This window comes from Teleopsis dalmanni, chromosome 2 (genome assembly GCF_002237135.1).
Source record: "Teleopsis dalmanni isolate 2A chromosome 2, ASM223713v2, whole genome shotgun sequence".
Taxonomy (NCBI): domain Eukaryota; kingdom Metazoa; phylum Arthropoda; class Insecta; order Diptera; family Diopsidae; genus Teleopsis; species Teleopsis dalmanni.
In genome coordinates, this window is record NC_051847.1 from 236,329,862 (window position 1) to 236,351,461 (window position 21,600).

General features: G+C 29.1%; 3 protein-coding genes across 11 annotated transcripts in view; 2 read left to right on the forward strand and 1 right to left on the reverse strand.

Moving 5' to 3' along the window:
* The window catches only part of LOC119686254 (protein lingerer-like), a 19,220-nt gene extending 1,885 nt beyond the window's left edge, over nucleotides 1-17,335 (forward strand). The window contains exons 2-13 of one of the 9 annotated variants that reach the window (XM_038100786.1): nucleotides 8,024-8,108; nucleotides 8,240-8,327; nucleotides 10,772-10,941; nucleotides 11,005-11,196; nucleotides 11,262-11,427; nucleotides 11,493-12,592; nucleotides 12,869-13,123; nucleotides 13,184-13,453; nucleotides 13,537-13,727; nucleotides 13,914-14,021; nucleotides 16,462-16,566; nucleotides 16,759-17,335. In XM_038100786.1, coding sequence (XP_037956714.1) covers nucleotides 10,783-10,941; nucleotides 11,005-11,196; nucleotides 11,262-11,427; nucleotides 11,493-12,592; nucleotides 12,869-13,123; nucleotides 13,184-13,453; nucleotides 13,537-13,727; nucleotides 13,914-14,021; nucleotides 16,462-16,566; nucleotides 16,759-17,209 — 2,997 coding nt within the window. In that variant the 5' untranslated portion in view covers nucleotides 8,024-8,108; nucleotides 8,240-8,327; nucleotides 10,772-10,782 and the 3' untranslated portion in view covers nucleotides 17,210-17,335. The other 8 variants (XM_038100788.1, XM_038100789.1, XM_038100784.1 and 5 more) reach the window with 8 other exon arrangements.
* Nucleotides 3,413-4,249, forward strand: LOC119686257 (receptor expression-enhancing protein 5-like; the record flags this gene model as incomplete). The annotated part of the gene is made up of 3 exons (XM_038100795.1): nucleotides 3,413-3,658; nucleotides 3,717-3,816; nucleotides 3,887-4,249. Coding segments are annotated over 3 exons (420 nt in total), but the record flags the coding sequence as incomplete, so codon positions are not given.
* On the reverse strand, nucleotides 4,716-5,357 carry LOC119686256 (probable 28S ribosomal protein S16, mitochondrial). The gene is made up of 2 exons (XM_038100794.1): nucleotides 5,147-5,357; nucleotides 4,716-5,089 (listed from the first exon to the last, which is right to left on the reverse strand). Exons 1-2 carry the CDS (start codon nucleotides 5,270-5,272, stop codon nucleotides 4,790-4,792), a joined length of 426 nt encoding a protein of 141 aa, XP_037956722.1. The 5' UTR covers nucleotides 5,273-5,357; the 3' UTR covers nucleotides 4,716-4,789.
* Nucleotides 17,336-21,600: the final 4,265 nt, after the last annotated feature.

Genomic DNA, 21,600 nt, shown 5'->3' on the forward strand with positions numbered 1-21,600 from the left:
TAACAATAATAGTTTTAATATTTTATCTATTAACTTAAATTGTTCATTTATCGTTAGTGATACTTAGTGATACGATACGTGATATATTTTTAACTTCATTGCAAAATGTTAAATCAGCATTTCGGAATGAGTAATTACCTTTTTTTTAAGTTAATTAAAAATCTAGTTTTAGCAAATATAATAAAATAAATGCAATTGCATGTCAAAGTCATTGCTCTATATACTTACATACATATCTTCTAAATAAATACCTTTGATCGCTTCGCATCATCATCAGCGTTATTTTAATTATCATGATTAGCATAAATAGCACATACTTAAATACATAAATTTTATTACAATTTTATCTAGAACCTTTTTACACGTTAACACGTGGAATACATACACATACTTTAACACGTAATCGATTTGTGAAGTTGAAACTTAGCATTTCTTTTTTTTAAATTAAAAAAAAAAAATTAACATATACCCACCGAACGCCTTTAACCGAAACATCCATCACTCCTAAAAATAAAATTTATTTGCTATTCGAATCCATTTAACTTTTAGTTTCTTTTCGTCATAAAGACGCGTCAATATCGTCAAGAAAAAATTAACATTAAAATAAAATAAATACGACCTATATATAAACAATCGGGATACGGAAATTCAGATTTATTAAAATAGTTTAATTACATACATACATTCACATTTTTGTTTACTCTGAAAATAAAGCTCACTGCCAATGGGTTGGTACTGGCTGCATAGGAATAATTTTCCACAAAAAAATATTTTTGAAGACTGTGAAAAAATAGTAGTTAGAGGGACATAATTCTGACGAATAGGCTGGTCTTTAGATAGAGTTGTAGATAGCAGATAATTAGTTGTCGGGACGTAAATCTGACGAATAGACTGGTCTTTATGTGAGACACACTTTTCATAAAACAATATATTGTGGTGTGAGATTATAGTAAGAGGGAAGTAAATCAATATATATATTGTGGTGTGAGATTATAGTAAGAGCGAAGTAAATCTGACGAGTATGCTGATCTTAACATGAAATACACTTTCCATTACACAATATATTGTGATTTAAGAAGAGATTATAGTAAGAGGAAAGTAAATCTAATGAATAGGCTCGTCTTTTTATAAGACACACTGTCCATGAAGAATATATTGTCGTGTGATAACAGATTAGTGTTAGAGAGAAGTCACGCTGAACAAATTTTGAGGTGTACGAAAAGTTAGTAGTTTGAAGGAAGTAAATTTGACGCATAAGATGGTTTTTAAATGAGATACATTTTCTTCCAAGAATGAATATTTTAAGGTGTGGACAAAGAGGGTTAGTCAAAGTCAGAACGAAGTATATCCGATACATTTTGAGGCGCGCAAAAAAAGTAGTCAGAGAAAAGTGAAATTGAACAATAGGCTGGTCTTTGTATGACCACAATTTCTATAAAAGAATATTTTGAGTAGTAAAAAAAAAATAGCAGATAGTCAGAGGTAGTAATTTTCTTGATTTATTTTATTTTCCATGAAAATGAGAAAAAATATTTTGAGGAGAACGAAAAAACTGTAGAGAGAAGTAAAATTGGCGAATAGAACGATTATTTGGGCTCGCTCAGTCGAAGTAGCTAGGTTTCTCCACCTTAACACTGGTTGACTTCAATTTATATCTCATCCATGTTTAATCCATTTGTACTTTTAAACAATCCCCTTTCTTTTCACACTACCCATATACATCTTTATATTTCTTTCATGTTAACTGCTTGATCATTAAAAGAGACATATTTTCATCTTTTGTTAAAAGCCAACGCGAAGCAAATCTTGCAAATATGCTGGTTGTTAGATGAGACATATTTTTTTGGTTTTTGTTTTTTATTTTAAGAATAATTTTGGTGGCCTCACAATTCCGATCATCAATGAATTTTTACTACTTTGTGAATGAAGTTGCACCTCTTTTTGTTTATTATTTTAAAGATGTTAGTAAACTTGTACCCATAAAGCACTTTCTTGATACCCAAAACTTGACATGATATATTTTTCGGCGCTATGCCTAAAAAAATGCCTAGAGCTTCTGCTTAATCTCTATCTGTAAATCAATTTCTGGTGTTCAGGGTGTTTTTGGACATCGTTTACGTGAATCATCTTCAAAATTTGTGCAACTTCTTTTTAAGAAACTGGCCCACTTACGAACATTATCCATTCGCCACTTCGGTGTAGTAAATTTTCATCGTTAAGTCTTTATTTTTGTTTTTTTAAATTTTAATCACTGCATGATAAACAATATTTTACACTGACACGTCATCTTCAAATGACATGTGAACAAAGAACAAATTAACAAATCGAAATGAAATATTATTTATATACTTGTGAAATTCTTTTCTTATTTAGAGATAAAATATTAATATAACTTCGAACTTTTAGTTCTATTATAGACAAGCATATCACATTTCACGAACTTATAGAACAACATAGTATATTTTAGGTAGTATTCCTTGGCGCTACATTCGAAATATCTATTACACTACATATGTATTAATAATGTTACTATGTTCTTCTTATCTCCTTTACTTATAGGGAATACAGTATATAATCCATGATAAGTGTGTTCGTTGCATATTGTTATTACGAATTTCGTTATAAAGTTCCTCAATTTTAAATTGTTTTTTTCTTTTTTAATTTAAATAGAACTATTGAAAATCGAATTTTAATAAAATAGTAAATTTAACATAAAATTTCACGAGGTCGCAATACGTCTATTAACCAAACATTCTAAAATACGTAGTCCATGATTAACACATAGCGGAATTCTTAAACTAATATTAATAAATATTACAGTTTTTATCACTAAAATATATTGAAAATAAACACTTAATTAAATGGCCATAAGAACCCGTTACTGGGTTTAAGCCTGACGCAGTATGTCTCTTCAGGCGTCTCTACTGCTTGCTCGCCTTTTTCAACGAGCTACAAGTACGTTTTGTGCATGCTTGCTTATCTCGATCAATCCACCGGTGATACAGCCTACCTCTACATCTTTTTCCTCTAACTATTGCTACAAATACCTTCCAAATAAATCTAAACAATCCTCAACAAAGAATATTAAATGAAGTCATATCTCTTGACCCAAGCAAACATTGATTGCTTAAGTTACCTCATGTTTGTGCAGTAAAATATAGAAAAGTCATAAATGCTAGCCAGCAGCATTAAGAAAAATTAATGCAAATATTAAAAATATTACCAAAAAAAAAAAAACACTAGCATTAAGAATAGAAGTAACAGCTAACAGCACCAAATATAAAGACAAAACTAAGCAAATTTATCGTTAGGTTTGAAAATTTCTATAAATTAACTGTGTATAAATTTAAATTATTTAAATAAATTTAATAAATTATAATAATAATTAAATTTAAATTATTTTTCTTTTTTTTATTTCTCTATAGGTGTTGCAGCATTTTGTGCTTTTTATTTGATATTTGGTTATGGCGCTCAACTTCTATGTAACATTATTGGTGTTGTATATCCTGCCTATATATCAATTCATGCTATTGAATCCTCACCAAAATTGGATGATACAAAGTGGCTAACATATTGGGTGTGCTATGGACTTTTATCGATTATTGAATATTTTTCAGTTGTATTGACCCACATCATACCATTCTATTGGCTGCTTAAGGTAATTTTGTTTCCTAAATTAGATTTTTACGAATCTCATACTAATTTTTTTTAAATAGTGCGTTTTCCTAATCTGGTGCATGCTTCCAATCGAGAAAAATGGTTCATTTCTTATTTATACACACGTTGTTCGTCCATTCTTCTTAAAACATCACAAGGGTAAGATTTATTACTTATTATTCGTCTTTTATCATTTGTAATGCTAATTGTTATAATTTATTTATTTTAGCTGCTGATAAGGCAATTGATGACTTTCTTAATAAAGCCAGGAATTCCGCAGAAGCTGTATTAAAGAAAGAATAAACGTTACAAACACGTCTTCAGTTTCCTATTTAATTCGGTGTTTTATACAAAAATTTAAGAAGCTTCTTCAACCATAATACTTTTGAAATCTCTCTACACTTTTATTTTATCACACCGCATAATTGATTTTAGACACATTGTTATATAAGGATTTGGGATCATATATATTTTTTTATATAAATAACAAAAATTTTATGTACTGAAATATATGAAAGTTTGTTTAATATGATCGTTAAATAAGTGAATTGTGTTAATTTTAGTAATCAATAAAACAAGATATGAATAATAACGGTTTAGAATAATTAGCTAAAGTTTATTATATTCTCACAGTTGGTTTAAAATGTATGCGAAGTAAATTTGGACTGTTGGAAACTGAATCTTATGATTCAGTATTTAATTAAAATTATCTTAATAGTAAATGCAAGAATAGATCTATTCTTTTTGAATAGAATCGCATAAACAAATATATGTTAAGTGTCCCGGGGCCTTTTCGTCGCCAGTGATGATCAAGTGCCATTCGCCTTCTTTCAAAAGGTCTTCACAAGCAAGCCCCAATGGATATACAACAAAAGCATTAAATAAGACCGCATAAACAAATGTACATATATTAAGAGTAATTTTTTTGATGAAGGTAGCTTTGTAAACTCCAATAGATAACCAACCAAAAAATATCAATTTATAGAATATGTATATTGAACTGGTCATTGAATATTTTTTATTAACATTTAGTAATCATTAAAACTATTTTCTTTTAATAGCTTGTGGTGGAAGCTTTTTATTTAAAATTTAAATAAAACTTAAAATAATTATTGCTGATTTGTCTCAAGTTTTATGTGTCTTGTTTAACTGAATCTTCTTTATCATTTGCATTTGTTTTGGCATCTTCTGCTTCCTTTGTTGCAATTTTCTGCCTACTACGCCAAGCTGTCATATAAGTACGTGGATGTATTGGCAAAAGTCCAGAAATTCCTAATAATTCAGCAACTGGCGTTGAAAGATGAGCGCCGTTACCTAACCAATGTCGTATACGTTCAAAATTAAACGCTACTAATCGCTCATTATATTGATTTGGACTCGGATCGTAAGTACCAACTTGCTCTATAATGGGTTGGTGTTGCTCTTTTCTTCGCTATAAAAACCAACAATGTAATATTGAGCAATGTTAAGACTTCAATAATATACATACCTCCATTACGACAATATGAAAAAACGGACGATTTGTACAGCCCATTCTTTGAAATCGTATAATTTTCGCAGATCGTTTGTAAAAACGACCAATGCCGCTAGCTGGTGACAGAGGTGAAATCGACATTGTTTTAAATTTTAATTAATACAATTTGTGGCAATAAAGTATCAAATAATTTGTTACTTAATTTAAAAAAAGCCTGCACACAAGGCAATTACTAGAAATGTCAAAAGTAGCATATGTTTACACAGAGATGTTATATTATATATGAGTTTCGATGAAATATTGTACATAAAAGTTATGTCGGCATATGGAGCGTATATAGTTAAAAAACAAATAATTATTTAATATTAAAAATGATACATACAACATATTTCAATAGGAGCAGCAAAAACAAAACAAACGAATTGTGTTAAAAATTAAATATATAATCGGCTACATCTCTGGTCTAGCACTATGATAATTCATACAATAAAAACACAACTAAAATTAATAATATAAAACAGCCTTTTATTATTCTTAATTACTAGAGAGGCCGTGTGCGAGTTAGAGTAAATTAAGGCATAGTAATTTGAAATTTCCTAGGGATTTTTTGCACTGCACTTATGTGAATATTTATTTATTTATTTATTGCACTTTTTTATTTTTTTCGGTTAAAAGCTTTCAAATTTATATATTTATTTATTAAAAATCTTCTAAAATTTTCATAATGATAACACCTAATTTTCATCTAATGTACCCTACTTGAAATTCTGGTAAATACCAACATTCGCTGCCATACCAACATAATTTACTATTTCCCCTCGATATACTTGAATTCGCACACGGCCTATATAGGTTTTAGCACATACACATTGTCTTATTTAAACTAGTTTGCTCATTATAGCCACTAATGAGGATGATTTACTATACAAAAAGATTTCAAATAAATGAGCTCATTATCATTAAGTCAGCTGAAGCGAAAAATGTCGAATGCAACTCTTAAAAATAAATTTCCCACAAAAAAATTACAAATATATGAAATATGCGACATATATTTTATATGTAAAATGTAAACAAACCACTGAGCTGAGCTGTAAACAAAAGCACCTAAGAAGTAAGTATTAATTAATTGATATATTAAATGTATATAAATGATCTATCATATATTAAATGTATTATTAGGCAAGATTTAAAAAATTCCGCTAAGTGCATATCAATTATAATGTGAACGTTCACTCATATATAAATGAGCAAGTGTTTAAATGAGACAGTGTGAATGTACTATAAGAAAATTAGTTGAATTTAAGTATAATAATTGTATGTTTAGACTATCGTTATCTTATTTTCGAATTTATCTTAACAAGTGTGTACGTTCTAATATCATTTTAAATATTTCCTGACAAGTTCTATTTATTATCGTTAAGAATCAGCTATATGAATATCATGTTTTTTGTTATTAAGTTATTATTATTAAATTGTATATAACTCGTATCTATATTTATTCAGTTTTTCAGTAAAACTAATCAAATGAAAACAGTCACATATATTATTGTAAAATACAATATGTACTAATTAAATATAAAATAAATAATAAAAAAAGCACGGCCAATATTTGTATTTATTAAGTTTCAATAATATAAATAAATATTAATTTATTATAATTTGATGTAAATTGGTACTATTACTAGTATTGAAAACTTTAATGAACAATAAATTGCAACTAGACCTAGTCATATAAACTCCACAAATATAATTTCAATATTTCAAATTAGCAAAAAATGAACATATACAGACTTAATAATAATGTGCGATCTCGTCTATGCTATAAAATCAATTGTATTTAATAAATTAAACATAGAAGTCAAGGAATTGACGAATAACTTGTAAATTTTCTATTTATTTTAAATAAATAGAAAACAATAGTTAACAACTTGAGTCAGAATTAAAAATCAAATTATAACGAATCATATTGAAAAGTAAATCTCAAATAAAAATTAAATTCCTTTTTCTTTTTTTTTGCTTGTCTCACTGTTCGCTAAATTCTGGATGTTAAAGTGTAAATACTTAATTTGTATTAGACAAAATTTGCAGTCAAGATAAGCATTATGTAAACGTACCACTAGATTTAAAAATGAAATATATAAATTTGGTAGTCTGGTAGTTGACAAAATTAGACAAAATTTGCAGTCAAGATAAGCATTATGTAAACGTACCACTAGATTTAAAAATGAAATTTAAAAATGTAGTAGTCTGGTAGTTGTAATTGTATTTCTACATGTTAAGAAGTTTTTAACAATCTAAGTAAGCTAGGAATTTTTTTCAAATATTGAAAATTTTTTACTTGGCATTAATTTTTATCTTTACCATATTGTTTCATAAGAGAGCATTCAAGAAACTTGTTCAAAGCATTTTGTGAAACATTGCATTCATTGATTGTGTTCATTATTGTATTCATTAATTTTTATCTTTCTTATATTGTTTTATAAGAGAGCATTCAAGAACCTTGTCCAAAGACCTTTGTGAAGCTTATATTTATATACGCGGAAAGCGGAATCTGACAGGTAAAATTAACTAAATATTAAATGTTTATACTGTATATGTGAGCTCAAGAAACTTGTTCAAAGCCCTTCGTGAAACTTATTGTGTTCATTATTGTATTCATTGCATTCATTAATTTTTATATTTCCTATAGTGTTCCATAAGAGAGCATTCAAGAAACTGGTTCAAAGACCTTTGTGAAGCTTATATTTATATACGTGGAAAACCGAATTTGACAGGTAATTTAATTAAATATTAAATGTTTATAATGTTTATGTGAGCTCAAGAAATTTGTTCAAATCCCTTTGTGAAACTTATTGTGTTCATTGTATTCATTAATTTAATTCTTTCCTATAGTGCTTCATAAGAGAGTATTCAAGAAACTGGTTCAAAGACCTTTGTGAAGCTTATATTTATATACGTGGAAAATCGAATCTGACAGGTAATTTTAATTAAATATTAAATGTTTATAATGTTTATGTGAGCTCAAGAAATTTGTTCAAATCCCTTTGTGAAACTTATTGTGTTCATTATTGTATTCATTGCATTCATTAATTTATATCTTTCCTATAGTGCTTCATAAGAGAGTATTCAAGAAACTGGTTCAAAGACCTTTGTGAAGCTTATTGTATTTATATACGTGGAAAATCGAATCTGACAGGTAATTTTAACTAAATATTAAATGTTTATATGAGCTACAAGTTTTTTTTATGTTATATATAATATATATATATATTCGACTTCTATATATTTTATTCTTTTTTGTGACCAAAAAACTTATATAATTTTTGACCGGGTAATTAACCCGGATCATTTAAGTAATGATCAATTCTCTGAAACTGACTATCGAAAATAGTCGAAGTATTGGACTAGTATTTCAATAAAATATAATTTATTTAAATATAATTAATATATTATAGTTTATATTTCAATGCCCAATTAGTCTGCACAAAAATTACTCAATAACTTCATATATATTTTGCAATATCAAAATGAGCGTTTTATTATAACAGAAATATACATGAAAAAATATCTGTTTTTAATAAATAAAATTCTTAATAGAAAAGGTAATGTCAAAAATGCCGATTAGACTCTATCGGTAACTTGTGTGTATAACATGTGGTTATGTCATATTGTGTTTTATGCATCGATTTGATTTTTTGTGGTCTGGTAGCATTCGCAAATATTAATATAGTCTCACCATTTGCAGGTATCGTTTTTGTTCGCTGAAAAATATTTATCATTTTATGTATAGTTAAACGACAATTTTTGTAATAGTTTAAATAAAAAGTCTCAAGTACATATTTCAAGAGTAAAACAACATATTGTGGTACATATAAAAATATTAATTTCTAATAAATTTATTCCATCAACGCAGTGCCGTTTTATGTGATTATGTGAATAAAGTTCAAAAAACGCAATTACAAAATAAGTGTAAAAGTGATAGCTAGATAAAATTTGTATAGAAATGGCGTCGGCCGCATGAACATTAATCATTATTACATGTATTTTTCCGAAAATGTATTATAAGAATTTTATAAAAAAAAGAAATTTTTTCTTATAATATGAAATGATTCTTAATAAGTTGTTTTGCAAAAAAAAAAGTGTTCATGTATAAAAATCATAGGTTCTCCATTTTGTCCGGTCTTTATTCCTTCTTTGGACTGTTTATCATAGTTTTGCTTAGTGCCGTTATATTTTCTACTTTATCACGCGTTTTCTGTTTATTAAAGTGATGCCACCTATATGCACTTGTGTTATATTATGAATAATGTGTTATACGAAGTAGAGTTTTGTACTAATATTATTGTTACTTAAAAATTATAAGCACATGTGAACTGTGTGTAAATAAAAAATAAAAGCAAATGATTTTTTAGTATATAAAATAGTATGGAATTAAATTTATTAAAACACGTGTAATTATGTAAAGCCTTAAGCATGCTCTATATATATATATAATTAAGCTGTATAATTGGCACCCATTGCTAAATTCTTTATGTTGAAAAAATTGCACTTCATTATATCAGTAAAATATATATTTTAAATGTTATAACAATTATTTGTTTTCGAACATATCAAAAGCGAGTTAGTGCGATAATACACATTTAAATTATAGGCTGGCTACACTGTCAGTGATATTTGAATTTCTAATTAGAAGTCTTTTATTGTATATGAGAAAATGAGATAACTATATATTTGCAACACGAAAGCCGAACATAATAAAAGAATAGGCTAAAAGCCGAAGCGATAAAATTTTATAAATCAATTTTTGTGTATGCAATTCAACATTTTTCGCTTCAAATAAGGTATAAATTGAATATAAATAAATTTAATTTCAATTGAAGTTTATGAAAATGTGTTGATACAAAGTTTTAAATGTTTAAATATGAAAAGAGTGTAGAGAAAAATCAAAAACTAACTTTTTAATTTTGCAAAGTAAATGCAAAAATTTAAAATGATGTCTGCGGTGGTCTACAAAATGTGATACTTGTTATTTAAAATAAAACTATATATTAAAATAATAGTAATAGTTTCTTAAAAGTGCAATTAGTGAAAATTTAATTTTTATGATGTATTTACTCATTTTATACAGTGACCCGATTTAATATACATATATATATATATATATTTGTGGGGCATTTAGGCTCTGCAAGAGGTTCTTTTATCGGTCGTATTTTCATGTGCTTAATCACTCCAATCTGTAATTTTTCTTCTTGGTGTACTTTGTGCAAACGTTCAATGAACTCAATTTATTTTTTTTGTTATGAACAAATTAATTATTATAACTAATAGCATCTGTAAATATCAAAAATTTTAATATAATGCATTTTATAGTTATCTTATTGCATACTCGTGTCCTATCGCCTAGCCTAAGTGCGCATTTGCAACAATGCATTTAAATAAACTATAATCCTAGATAGAATTTTGTTTTTTGGTTTGATTTCAAAAAAGCAAATTATTATTTTCTTTTAGAAATCAAAAATTCTTTAAAGTTTCTAAATATCGGAAGCTTGTAAGGATATATTTTATACTGGTATAATCTGGTGTCATTTTATAATTTTTATATTATTATATATATTTATTCCAGTTAATTTGTATATATAGTGTATATAGATATGAGCACACAAACTCGAACCAGCGGCGGAGGTCGCAATCAAAAGAAGTCAAATACCGTCACTGGTGGTGGCGGCGGCGGCGGAAGTGATCCCACTGGTCAAACAGTAACCAAAAAGACAGATGTTGTTAAAACAGAAAAAGAAAAGGGCCACATTAAGGTATGACTTAAAATTACATAGTTCACATGAGCATACTCAACATTTTTTCATTTTTATTTATAGCCAACTGCTGAACAATTAAGGATTGCCCAGATAACAAACAGCAATACAAATGAGGACCCGCAGATGCGTGAAAAAGTTGCTACGTTGATAGAGATGACGCAACGGTCCGAGGAAGAAGTATGCTGTGCTTTGTATGAATGCGATAACAATTTAGAAAAGGCAGTTGTGTTCTTGTTGGAAACCTTACCAGTGGTAAGCTATTAAATATTATATCTATGGTACGATTTCACTCCTAATATATATAATATGTTGTTTAGGGCGCATTTGAAACTTCATCAAAGAAGAAAAAAAATAAGGCTGCAAATGCTGCGCAGGAAGGTGAAGGTGAATGGAATGACTCAAATGCTAACACGGATAAACGTGAAAAATCGCGTAACCGTTCTAGTAATCGTGGTGGTCGCGGTGGTACTGACAGTCGTGGATGTATGTATTAATATTATAGCGCATTTATTGTGTTTTTATTATATCAATATATGTGTTTAAAATAGGGCGTGGTAGAGAGTCTCGTGAAAATGATCGCAATTTACGAGAATCTCGTGGTGACAGAGACCGGGGTGGTGATCGTGGTGACGACAATTATCGTCGTGGTGGTGGCCGAAGTGGCGGTGGCCGAGGTGGTAGCTATATGGGACGTGGTGGTAGAGGTGGTAGTCGCATGGGTGGACTTGGTAGAGGACCACGAAATGATCGTGGTAGTCATAGTTACGGATCTCGCCAAAATACCAATGAAGATCATCAAGAGGTTGAACTGTGGGATAATACCATAGCCCAAAATGCTGAAAAGCAACAACAGTCGCAAGATGATGCATGGGGGGATTGGGACAATGAGGAGTATATGGGTTCTTTGAAAGAAAGTCAAGTATTTACACCAAGTAATTTGTCAAATCAGACAACGGCGAATGTTGTTAGTGGCAATACTGGTGGTACTTCTGAACTATCAGCGCCACCTGGTCTAGAGCATCATTTAGGTACATCAGTGCTTGGTGGTGCTTCTTCACAGCAACAAGGATCTCATTTAAATGCTCTAGTAGGCAGCGCAGTAAACGCTGGTAGCAATCTTGTGGAAGATGCATCATCTGTGACTGGTGTTCAAAATTCGGTATCCTCTGTTACTTCACCATTGATGCAGTATAGTGCTGCTGTTAACAATACCGCACTACAACAGCAATCAGTGTCGGGAACTGCAAATAGTGCGCTGACGGGAGCATCTCTCAATGCTTCACAATATAATAGTGCAGTGGACAGTTTTACCAATGCTTCCGCTGCTGCAGCAAATTTAGTACAACAAGTTCAGCAACACCATCAGCAACCACAGATAAAACCTTCCGGTACCCTATCTGCGGAACAATCTCAGTATTTCAATTCACTTACGTCGCAGAGTGCAGCTGCAGCCAATGTACAACAACAGCAAATGGTGTCATACGCACAAAACAGCGGAGTACAATATCCAACATCATATGCAAACGTTTTTGGTAATTCTGCTACATCAAATGTAGGTGGAAGTGTGACTGTTGATCAAACGCAATTGTCAAATGCACAGCAGCCACAAGTTAGAAGGACGCGACCAAAATTACCACCACCGTCAAAGGTTTGTAATAGAACATTTATTTTATTTTAAAATTTATAACTTTATATATAAAAACAACATTTACACGATTATAATTTCCGAAACGTCGTAATTTAAATACGGGTTTTTGTAGAGATTCCAATACGATTAATATTTTTCCATACGCTATAAGAGAATACTACAACTATAAAATTTTTATAATTTGCTATAAATAATTATGAAATTTTTATTTATGCTATACTTTTTAAATGTGTTTTCTAACTATATAAAAATATTTAAATTTTTAAATAATTTTAGATACCATCGACTGCTGTTGAAATGCCAGGTGATACTCTAAATAATATTGGTTATCTCGATGTGCAATTTGGAGGTTTAGATTTTGGCAATGAAGATTCTTTCGATACTCTTTCGGAGAAGTTTAACAATTCTGTGACGATTGATGCACAACAACAGCAATTAGTGCAATCACAACAGGATGTTACGAATGATTACCAAGGGAAAACGAATGTGCAACCATCTACACTTACTACTGGACTGCAAAATTCCCAAATTGTAAGCATTTTTAATAAAAAGTGGTTATATTTGTAATATTAATTTTTTATATTAATATAGGGAGACTCTTTATCCACCAGTTACGTTCAACGAAGTTCTAATCAACAGCAACAAGTTTCCTCAAATGTCAATAATGTTGCATCTGTTAGTGGAAATAATAATGCATTGGATCAGTTAGCTAAAAATGACCCATACAATCAATCCAACTCAACAAATGCAACTGGATATCAAAGCAGTTATCAAACTAATCCCACTGGTAATAAATCGAATAATGCTTATCAACAAAATGCACCACAGGGCTATACTAACTCAAGTTATGTTAACGTTCAGGTTAGTAACATGTTATTTTAAGATAAACATTTTATAAAAATATTTTTTATTTACCTTTATTACCTTTTTTAATTAATTTACAGTCATCAGCAGCAAATACGTATCAACCGCAATACGGTTCCTATCAACAGAATTCAGTAAATACGTATCAGCAGTCACAACAGACCGGCGCTGCCCCAAGCACTACGAATGCAGTTGTTAGTAATAATGTCAGTGGTAGTGGTAGTTCATCACAAAACATTCCTGTTGGTGGCAATGGTACAAATAGCTCAACGTAAGCAAAAACCATATTGACTTTGTTTCTTGTTTTATTTATTAAAACCGCTAACGTTTAAAGTTTTGTTTATTTTATTAAAAATATTTTTATGCTAACTTTTTGTTAAAAAACACTTTAACTACTTAACACTTTACTGATACATTTAAACCTTTTTTTAAAAATCAATAAAAATTTAACTAATAGCGGAAACACTAATGCTGCATATTTATCGACGGGTTATCCATCACAGCAAAATTCATATCAGACCAGTCAGAATGTTTATGGTAATACTGGCCTGACAAGTAATACAGGGTATGTATTAGCAATTAAAAACTCATGTTAAGTTATTATTGCATGCACAACACTTCATTGTTAATTGTTTCATTTAAAGATGTTTAATATCTAATATGTTTGGTGTTTGAAATAGCTTCTTTTTGATGTTCTGTGTTATCAATTTTCAATATATATTAAATACATTTAGGATTCAATGTTTAAGTTATTTTAAGAATGAATTTATAAAAATTGGTTTTCTGTTTTCGATGTGTAATGAGTGTTCCATTTCTAAGCGATTTAATATCAGAAATCGCTTAGATTCTAGGTTCAAAAAAAATGCGCTTTGTGAATTCGCTCCTAGGAGCTTACGGCCGCTCCTTATCTTTTGCCAACTACAACATGCAATTTTTACATTTATTACATAAACCTCTGGTAGCAAGTAAATGTAAAAAATTGCCACTTGTTAGTGTTTCCCCTGTTAAAATTTCCAACTTTAATCAGGAAAATCGAAATAGTGCTTTAATATTTAGAGAGCCAAATTTTCGGGTATTCAAAAATAAAACTTTTCATAAAAACTTCCCATATCTCAAAAAAAACTGAAACTGATAAACTGAAAACTTTGAAAAATATATCAAATATTGAAAAACAAGCTCAAATTGAACAATCATTACTAAAAAAATATTTTTCTATCAAATAGTGGGTTTGTTTAAAGTTGCTTTTCAAGTTTTCTGCACAAGAAATGGTTCTTTATTTAATACGCCTTTAAATAATGATGTTTTCTTTACCTTATGGTGTCAAAAAGGTTTGAACAAACGACGACGATTTTTATTTACACTTTGTGTGGCTGCCACTTGAACCAAAACTGTACTACTTGATCCAAAACATTACTACTTGAATCAAAATTGAACTACTTGATCTAAAACATTATTACTTGATCCAAAACACTGCTACTTGATCCAAAAACAGTACCATTTCATCCAAAATCTTCTCACTTGATCTAAATTTCTTCATTACATTACGATAAGTTGATTAGACCGTAGATGAGCAAGAATAATGTTTAGAGCAGTGTAATAATGTTTGATGTAAAACACTTTAAAGCGTCCAAGATCTTCCCACTTTATTTTGAGTTAATTAAATAAGCCTAAAGAACTTTTTAAAAAAACATGAAACTTCATGTTTTTCGAGCTGAACATCTAGGATTTAGACCATATAATTAAATCGAATAGACTCACTTAATGATTTTATCCAATGATTTTATTCATAAAAGTTCGGTGGCAAATACTTATTCTATTAAATTCATTGACTTTATTTATAAAAGTTTGAGTGTAAAGAATGTCAAATATATGACAAACAAAATATAGGAAATCAATTTTTCTTATAATTATTAGGAACAGATATTGTTTATATCAGAGTTTTTCAATTTTTATTAGCACCGTCGGTCTGTAATAATTATGTTTTGGCATATATAGATCTGATGTTTTAAAACTGTTCTTGTAAAATATTTGAATATTTTCTCAGGTTCGTAATACGTTTTTGGATTGTTGTAGCCCGACGGGATTTACTTGTGTAACCTCTTTGAGGATCTTGAAAAGTATTGGTCGTCTTCGATAAGTAACTTCGGGACATAAAACCGGCCGTTCTTGGAATCGTTGGGAAAAATTTGTTGTTCTAAATCGCTGAGATCTGGACAGCAGATAATATGCAACTATTCGCAAGACGTATACATGGGTTAGGATGTTGATAGGTAATGGTTGATTGAGGGTAGGCAAGCGAGGGACTACAAAGTGGGGGTTGAGTGGGTCTAAAGGTCGATTGGACGGAGTTTTGTGTGTGCGATAAATATTTTTTGATATATATGGTTTTTATAGCCTACAGAGCTCTGCTTGTATAGTCCCTTTTGGGAGTGTTGAACAGCATTTGGTCATCGAACTCGACGAGTGGCTCTGGGACGTAGGCCCGGCTGCACTTGAAACCAATAAGTATAGTTGCTGGCATCGCTTTCACTGCAGCATTTTAGTTGCGTTGCTGTTGTAAAAATTCAATCCAATGTTACTATGAGAAAATTAAAGAAATTTTTGTGGTACATTTTTTGGCTAGAGAAGTCTATTGGTAAAAAATAAATAATAAATGGAATTATTGTACTATTTAAAATTTTTTTATTATTTCTGCAATTCTTTAACTTCGAACTTAGGAACTGTCTTAATACATATGTATTTATAAATCAGTAGAAATATTATCGTATTTGTGTTCTCTATTGATGTTGTAAAGTATTGTTCATAGATTTATAGAACTAATTATTAACATTCTCATATTTTGCTATAAAAGTGTAGTTTACATCAAATTTAGATATTAAAATGTGTGTTTGTAATTGTGTAAACCACTGTCTTAAAAAATTTCTTTACACCTTTTTTTTCGTTTAATTCTAACAACCAAACCAAATAAATAATTGAATCACCCATGTCCCTTGTGTCACACTTAGGTTTGCTGGTAGCACAAGCACATCATCGTCTCAATACAGTAACTTTAGTACTAGTGCTAAGTTAAAGGACACTACATCTGCATCTAACACCACGCATTTTGACAGGTAAGACTACACGTCATGATACTATGTAACTATTGAAAAAGGATTGATTGAGCTAAGTATATATATCTTAAAATGCATGCTATCACAATATAAAAATTGTTGATTAACCATATTAAAATACAGTTAAATTAATTAAATTAATAAAAGAAAATAATGATTTATAAATAATATGTTTTTTTTGTTCTTTTGCAGTGCTTCGTCAAACAGTGCTAGCAATAGCAATACTTCAGTGAGTTCGGTATCCAGCGCGGTTAATGCAGCAGCCACTGCTGCAAATAGCATCAGTTCAACATCGCTTGGAGGATTATCGAACTCGAAAGTATCAAATTCTGCCTCTTCTAATAGTGTCAATGCGAATAGTGCAAATTCTGTTGGTAATAATAATACCAGTGCAACTAACAGTGCGAACAGCGTTAGTAGTGTTAATAATAACAATGTATCCTCAGTCGTAGCAGCCACTGCATCCGCTTCTACTGTTTCGTCAGGCAATAAGAACAGCGCAGCTAATAATGCTGGTATGGTGTCTAATATTCAAATGGTTAGTCAATATATTCAGACTGGATTGCCATATTATCAGCAACCAGTATATTCATACGAGGATATACAAATGATGCAACAGAGAGTGCCACATGTGGTGAGTTGATGGCGATGTACAACACAATACCAAAAAAAAATTACATACAATAACAACATATGCCATGCAATTCACTTAATCCCACTCAAAATTCAAACGCATTCTGCATGATTTTGCAAACATATAAACTCCAAATCCTATCACAATTTTTATACACACCAATTTCACTTAAAACTTACACAACAAATTTAAAACAAACAGAACATTGGTTATGGACTATGTTTATATTAGATAACAAAAAATGCTACAAAATTTTTAACTTAAAAGCGAAAATTGCATTTACTGTGAAGAGCTTGTCAATATACCTAATATGAATTGATTTCTTATAATAACATAAATTGTGTATTATGGTTTTCAATATCTAATTCATTTCTATTATAAGCAAAGTCATCATTAACATGATACACAATCATGTTGTTTTCTATATAAAAAAAATGAATTTAAAAAGTAATTTCTTAATCCAAACAATGATACAAATCTTATGCGAGCAAATGATACAAATCTCTATTTTTAACAGAGAGATTTCGAAAAGTAGTGAACTACAACAACAAATATTTTTTTTTATTTTATTTTCGATTATTACCAAATACTCATCATCAGTGGTCTTGGAATTATTTCTCTTGTATTTAATTACATATTCGTGAATAGTTTTTTTGAGACTGCAAGTACAAGTTTATTTTTAACTTTATTTAAAATGAAGTATGTCAAAGATAACACTATCTAAAAAATAAGTGCTACTTTAGTTACACACTAGGTAAATAAAAATAATATATAATTTGTTATGTTACATCAACACTTTAGAAAACTACAAGCTTTCAAATAATATTTTATAGTCTGTCTATTCAAATAATTTTAATTTTAATTATTTGACTTCATTATAATTTTCAATTAAAATTATAATTAAATTCCATAGATTTGACTATTAAAATACGATCCATAAGCGGCAGCTTTTGACGCTTGAAAATGAGTTTTAATTGCTTTTGTTTTTTTTTTAATTGTGTTTACACTATACTGAAACTTAAAGTTTAATAGTTTTTCAATGTTATTTTTTTTTTCTTGCCGAAAGTTACTCATCTTATAACAAAAAGAAAGAAATTAAAAGTTAGAAGGATTCGAATATAAATAAAAAGACAACAACAAACATTTTAGTTAATTTATTGAAGTTTGGTTAACCACACAATCCTGTTTAGAGTATTGCCAAGTACTTATCATCAGTAGTGTTAGCAATTATTCGAGTTTTTTTAAATTATTTTATAGTCCCTATGTAATTTGTTTGGACTGCAAGTAACAGGCTTATATTACTCGGGCTTGTATAAATATTTTTTGTTTTGTATAATAAAAATTAATTTAACCGAGGAGACCTTTGTTATTTAACAACTCAGATTTTTAATAAGTAATATTTATAAAGATATTCAAATTTTTGTTTATATTTTAAAAAGTGAAAATACTTTATAGTAAATACTTCATATTTTAATGTAAATACTTCATAGGACATATAGAGTGTTTCGTATAATCCTGTAAAACGTTTGTTTGCATATAAATGTAAAGTGTGGTATAACATTTAACACTATGATTAATTTAATTCTATTATTCTAAAATTGGTTTATAATATTGATATAATATATTATTATTATTAAAAAGTAGACGTGAAAATTGCCCAACAGCCGGTACTGCGGCCAGAAGAGACCTATTGTACCAGTTTCACTATTGATTAAACAAAGCCCCTTAAAGCTTTGTGAATACAGTCTAGAACTAAATCTAGAGAAGAGTTCTTAATCTGTTCTGGTGACAGAAATTCTTTATGAAACAGGTTTCTTCTCTGCGTTATTAAAGCTGGACAGTCACAAAGAATGATATAATATAACACAGCTAGTGAATTTGTTAGAAGAATAACAAATTGTTTGCAAAAGTCCAGTTGGTCAGTTGGTTAATTAACACTGATTCTGATTTAAATTTGATAGGATACAAGTTCTATCTTTGGTACCTGCAGTCTAAAATAAAAAATTATTTACATATAACTTTGTATAAAAAATATTTTAAAAAAATATCACTAACACTGGATATTTAGCAATACTAAAAAAACAGCTGTATTCTGCAAAAAATGTAATTAGTTAAAAATATGAATTTTTTGTTGTTGTAAATCACTACTGTTCAAAAAACATTTCTATTAAAATATAGTTTCCATTGAGAAAATTTTTAAATCAGTAATTATCTCTTTTTCGCGCGAAAGTGAATGGATAAAATGTAACCCTTCTGTTTCTGTCTTCTATTAAAAATCAGTTTCAGGCGTAAAGATGTCGTTAATATTAATAGGCCTATTTATTTTTATTGTCATTATCAAAATCTAGTTAAATTTAGATGTGTAATTCACAATGGTATAATTCTAGAGCAATATTGCTTATAAACTAAAGTAAAGCAAACAAAACATTGCTGCGATGTGTTCGGCATTTTCATTTACGAATCTAACTACTAGAAACAAGATTAAGATAAAATTATGATTAGCTGTGTGAACATGTTTTTAGTAAAACGAGCCGAACGAGCAAAATTTCAATTAGTTGTGCTGTGTAAAACGACTATTAAATAGTTTCCTGTAACCAAAAATTTTGATAAATGTTTTAATATTAACCGTGTTTTATTTTTTATTTTATTTTCTATAATATTGTGTCAAGACAATATGAGAATTCAGCTAATTTTTTAAATGCACTGCTGTGCATATAGAAACTGAATTATTTTTTTTAAGTCTTTCATTTGGCTATATACAAAAATTTAGTGTATATGTATATACGGTAAAAATAAAACGTGCCTATTAAAGTTATTTATACAAGGGTTCTCTATAAATTCGACGACTTTATTATTATAACAAATTTTCTTGTCGTTTTTCTGTTATCATAATTTCTCACATTAAAATTTTATTCTCTCACATTAAGTAATATATAGATTTGAATTGAGTTTAGGGTTTTTTAAATTAAGAGCTACAAAAAAAAGCAACAATGTAAATGCAAAAACTATGTACCAAAAATAAAAAAAAACATAGTGCCAACAGCAGCAATGTTTTGATTTATTAATACTACTAATAATAGTACTGTTGTTATTGTAACCCAAAGACCTGCTGTTTTATTCCTGTTAGTAATGTTTGTTATAGTAAACCTAGACTAGTAATAGTCCAGGTAAACAAACGTGGCTTTGAGATGCAAATCCAATCACTACATCGAGAGCACATATTGTCGCTCATACTCTCTCATATCTTTCTAAGCTCCCATACGATATTTTTGTATTTATTGGACCATGAAATTACTTTCTAAATTTATTGTCTTTATATAGAAAATAACTAATATACATTACATATATGGTAAAGAAATAGTTTGCTACTTTTGATTTAAATTGTTTAAATAAATTTTAATTTGCTTTTTTAAATTTTAAAATTCTCAACGGTTTAAAATTTTTAATTATTTTGCTAATTGAAAATGAAAATAATTAATTATAATTATTTGGATGTTTAATATGTTGTGGTGTGTTAAAAGTTAAGTTTTGTGCTTGTAATGAAATATTTATAAAGAACTGTTGTATCATTTTGTTGTTATTTGGCTTTAAAAAACTACAAAAGAAATTTGAATAAAATGATGCAAACTATTTTGCTCTACAATTTTTACATTTTTCTTTAACCAAATCACTCACATTATCCACCTCATGTAATAATCATTACCTGTTACATTCGTAGAATCCCATCAATTGGCATCCATAAATTGGCATTTTTTAACTTTTTGTTGTTTTGTTTTTGTTTTTAATAAAAATATAATAATGGTGACTAGTATATACTTTATAAAATATTAATATATTTTGCTTTTTATATATAATATGCTTTTTATTTATATTGTATATTTAATATTAATTTCAAAGAAAATTTATAACATTAATTTTATTAAAACAGTGTATATATGTTTTGCTGTATAAGTATATATGTAAATATGTGTACTACTAATATTGATAACGAAGTTATTTCATTTTAAATTAAATTTTTAAAAATAGATGTACATACTTGTGATCAGTCCCTGTTAAGTTGTTCGTTAACACTATACTTTATCATATTATAGTATAATAGATGAGATTTTTCACTACATAATACCTGTAAACAGCTGGTTCATCTCTACAGTTATGGTAAGGTATCCCTCTTGAGCAGAACAGAGTTGAGACTGCTGGTGGGATATTTAACAGGTCCGAAGAGATGGAGTGTCGACTCTGCTTAGAAGCAGACGAGACTTTCAGTCACATTCTCTGTGACTGCCCAGCCTTGATCTGGGCCAGGAGGAGGTTACTGAGAGGAGAGCTGCTCTCCCCTTTTGACATTAGGAGGTCCTCAACGGACGACATTCTGACCTTCATTTGGAAAGCGGAATATCTTC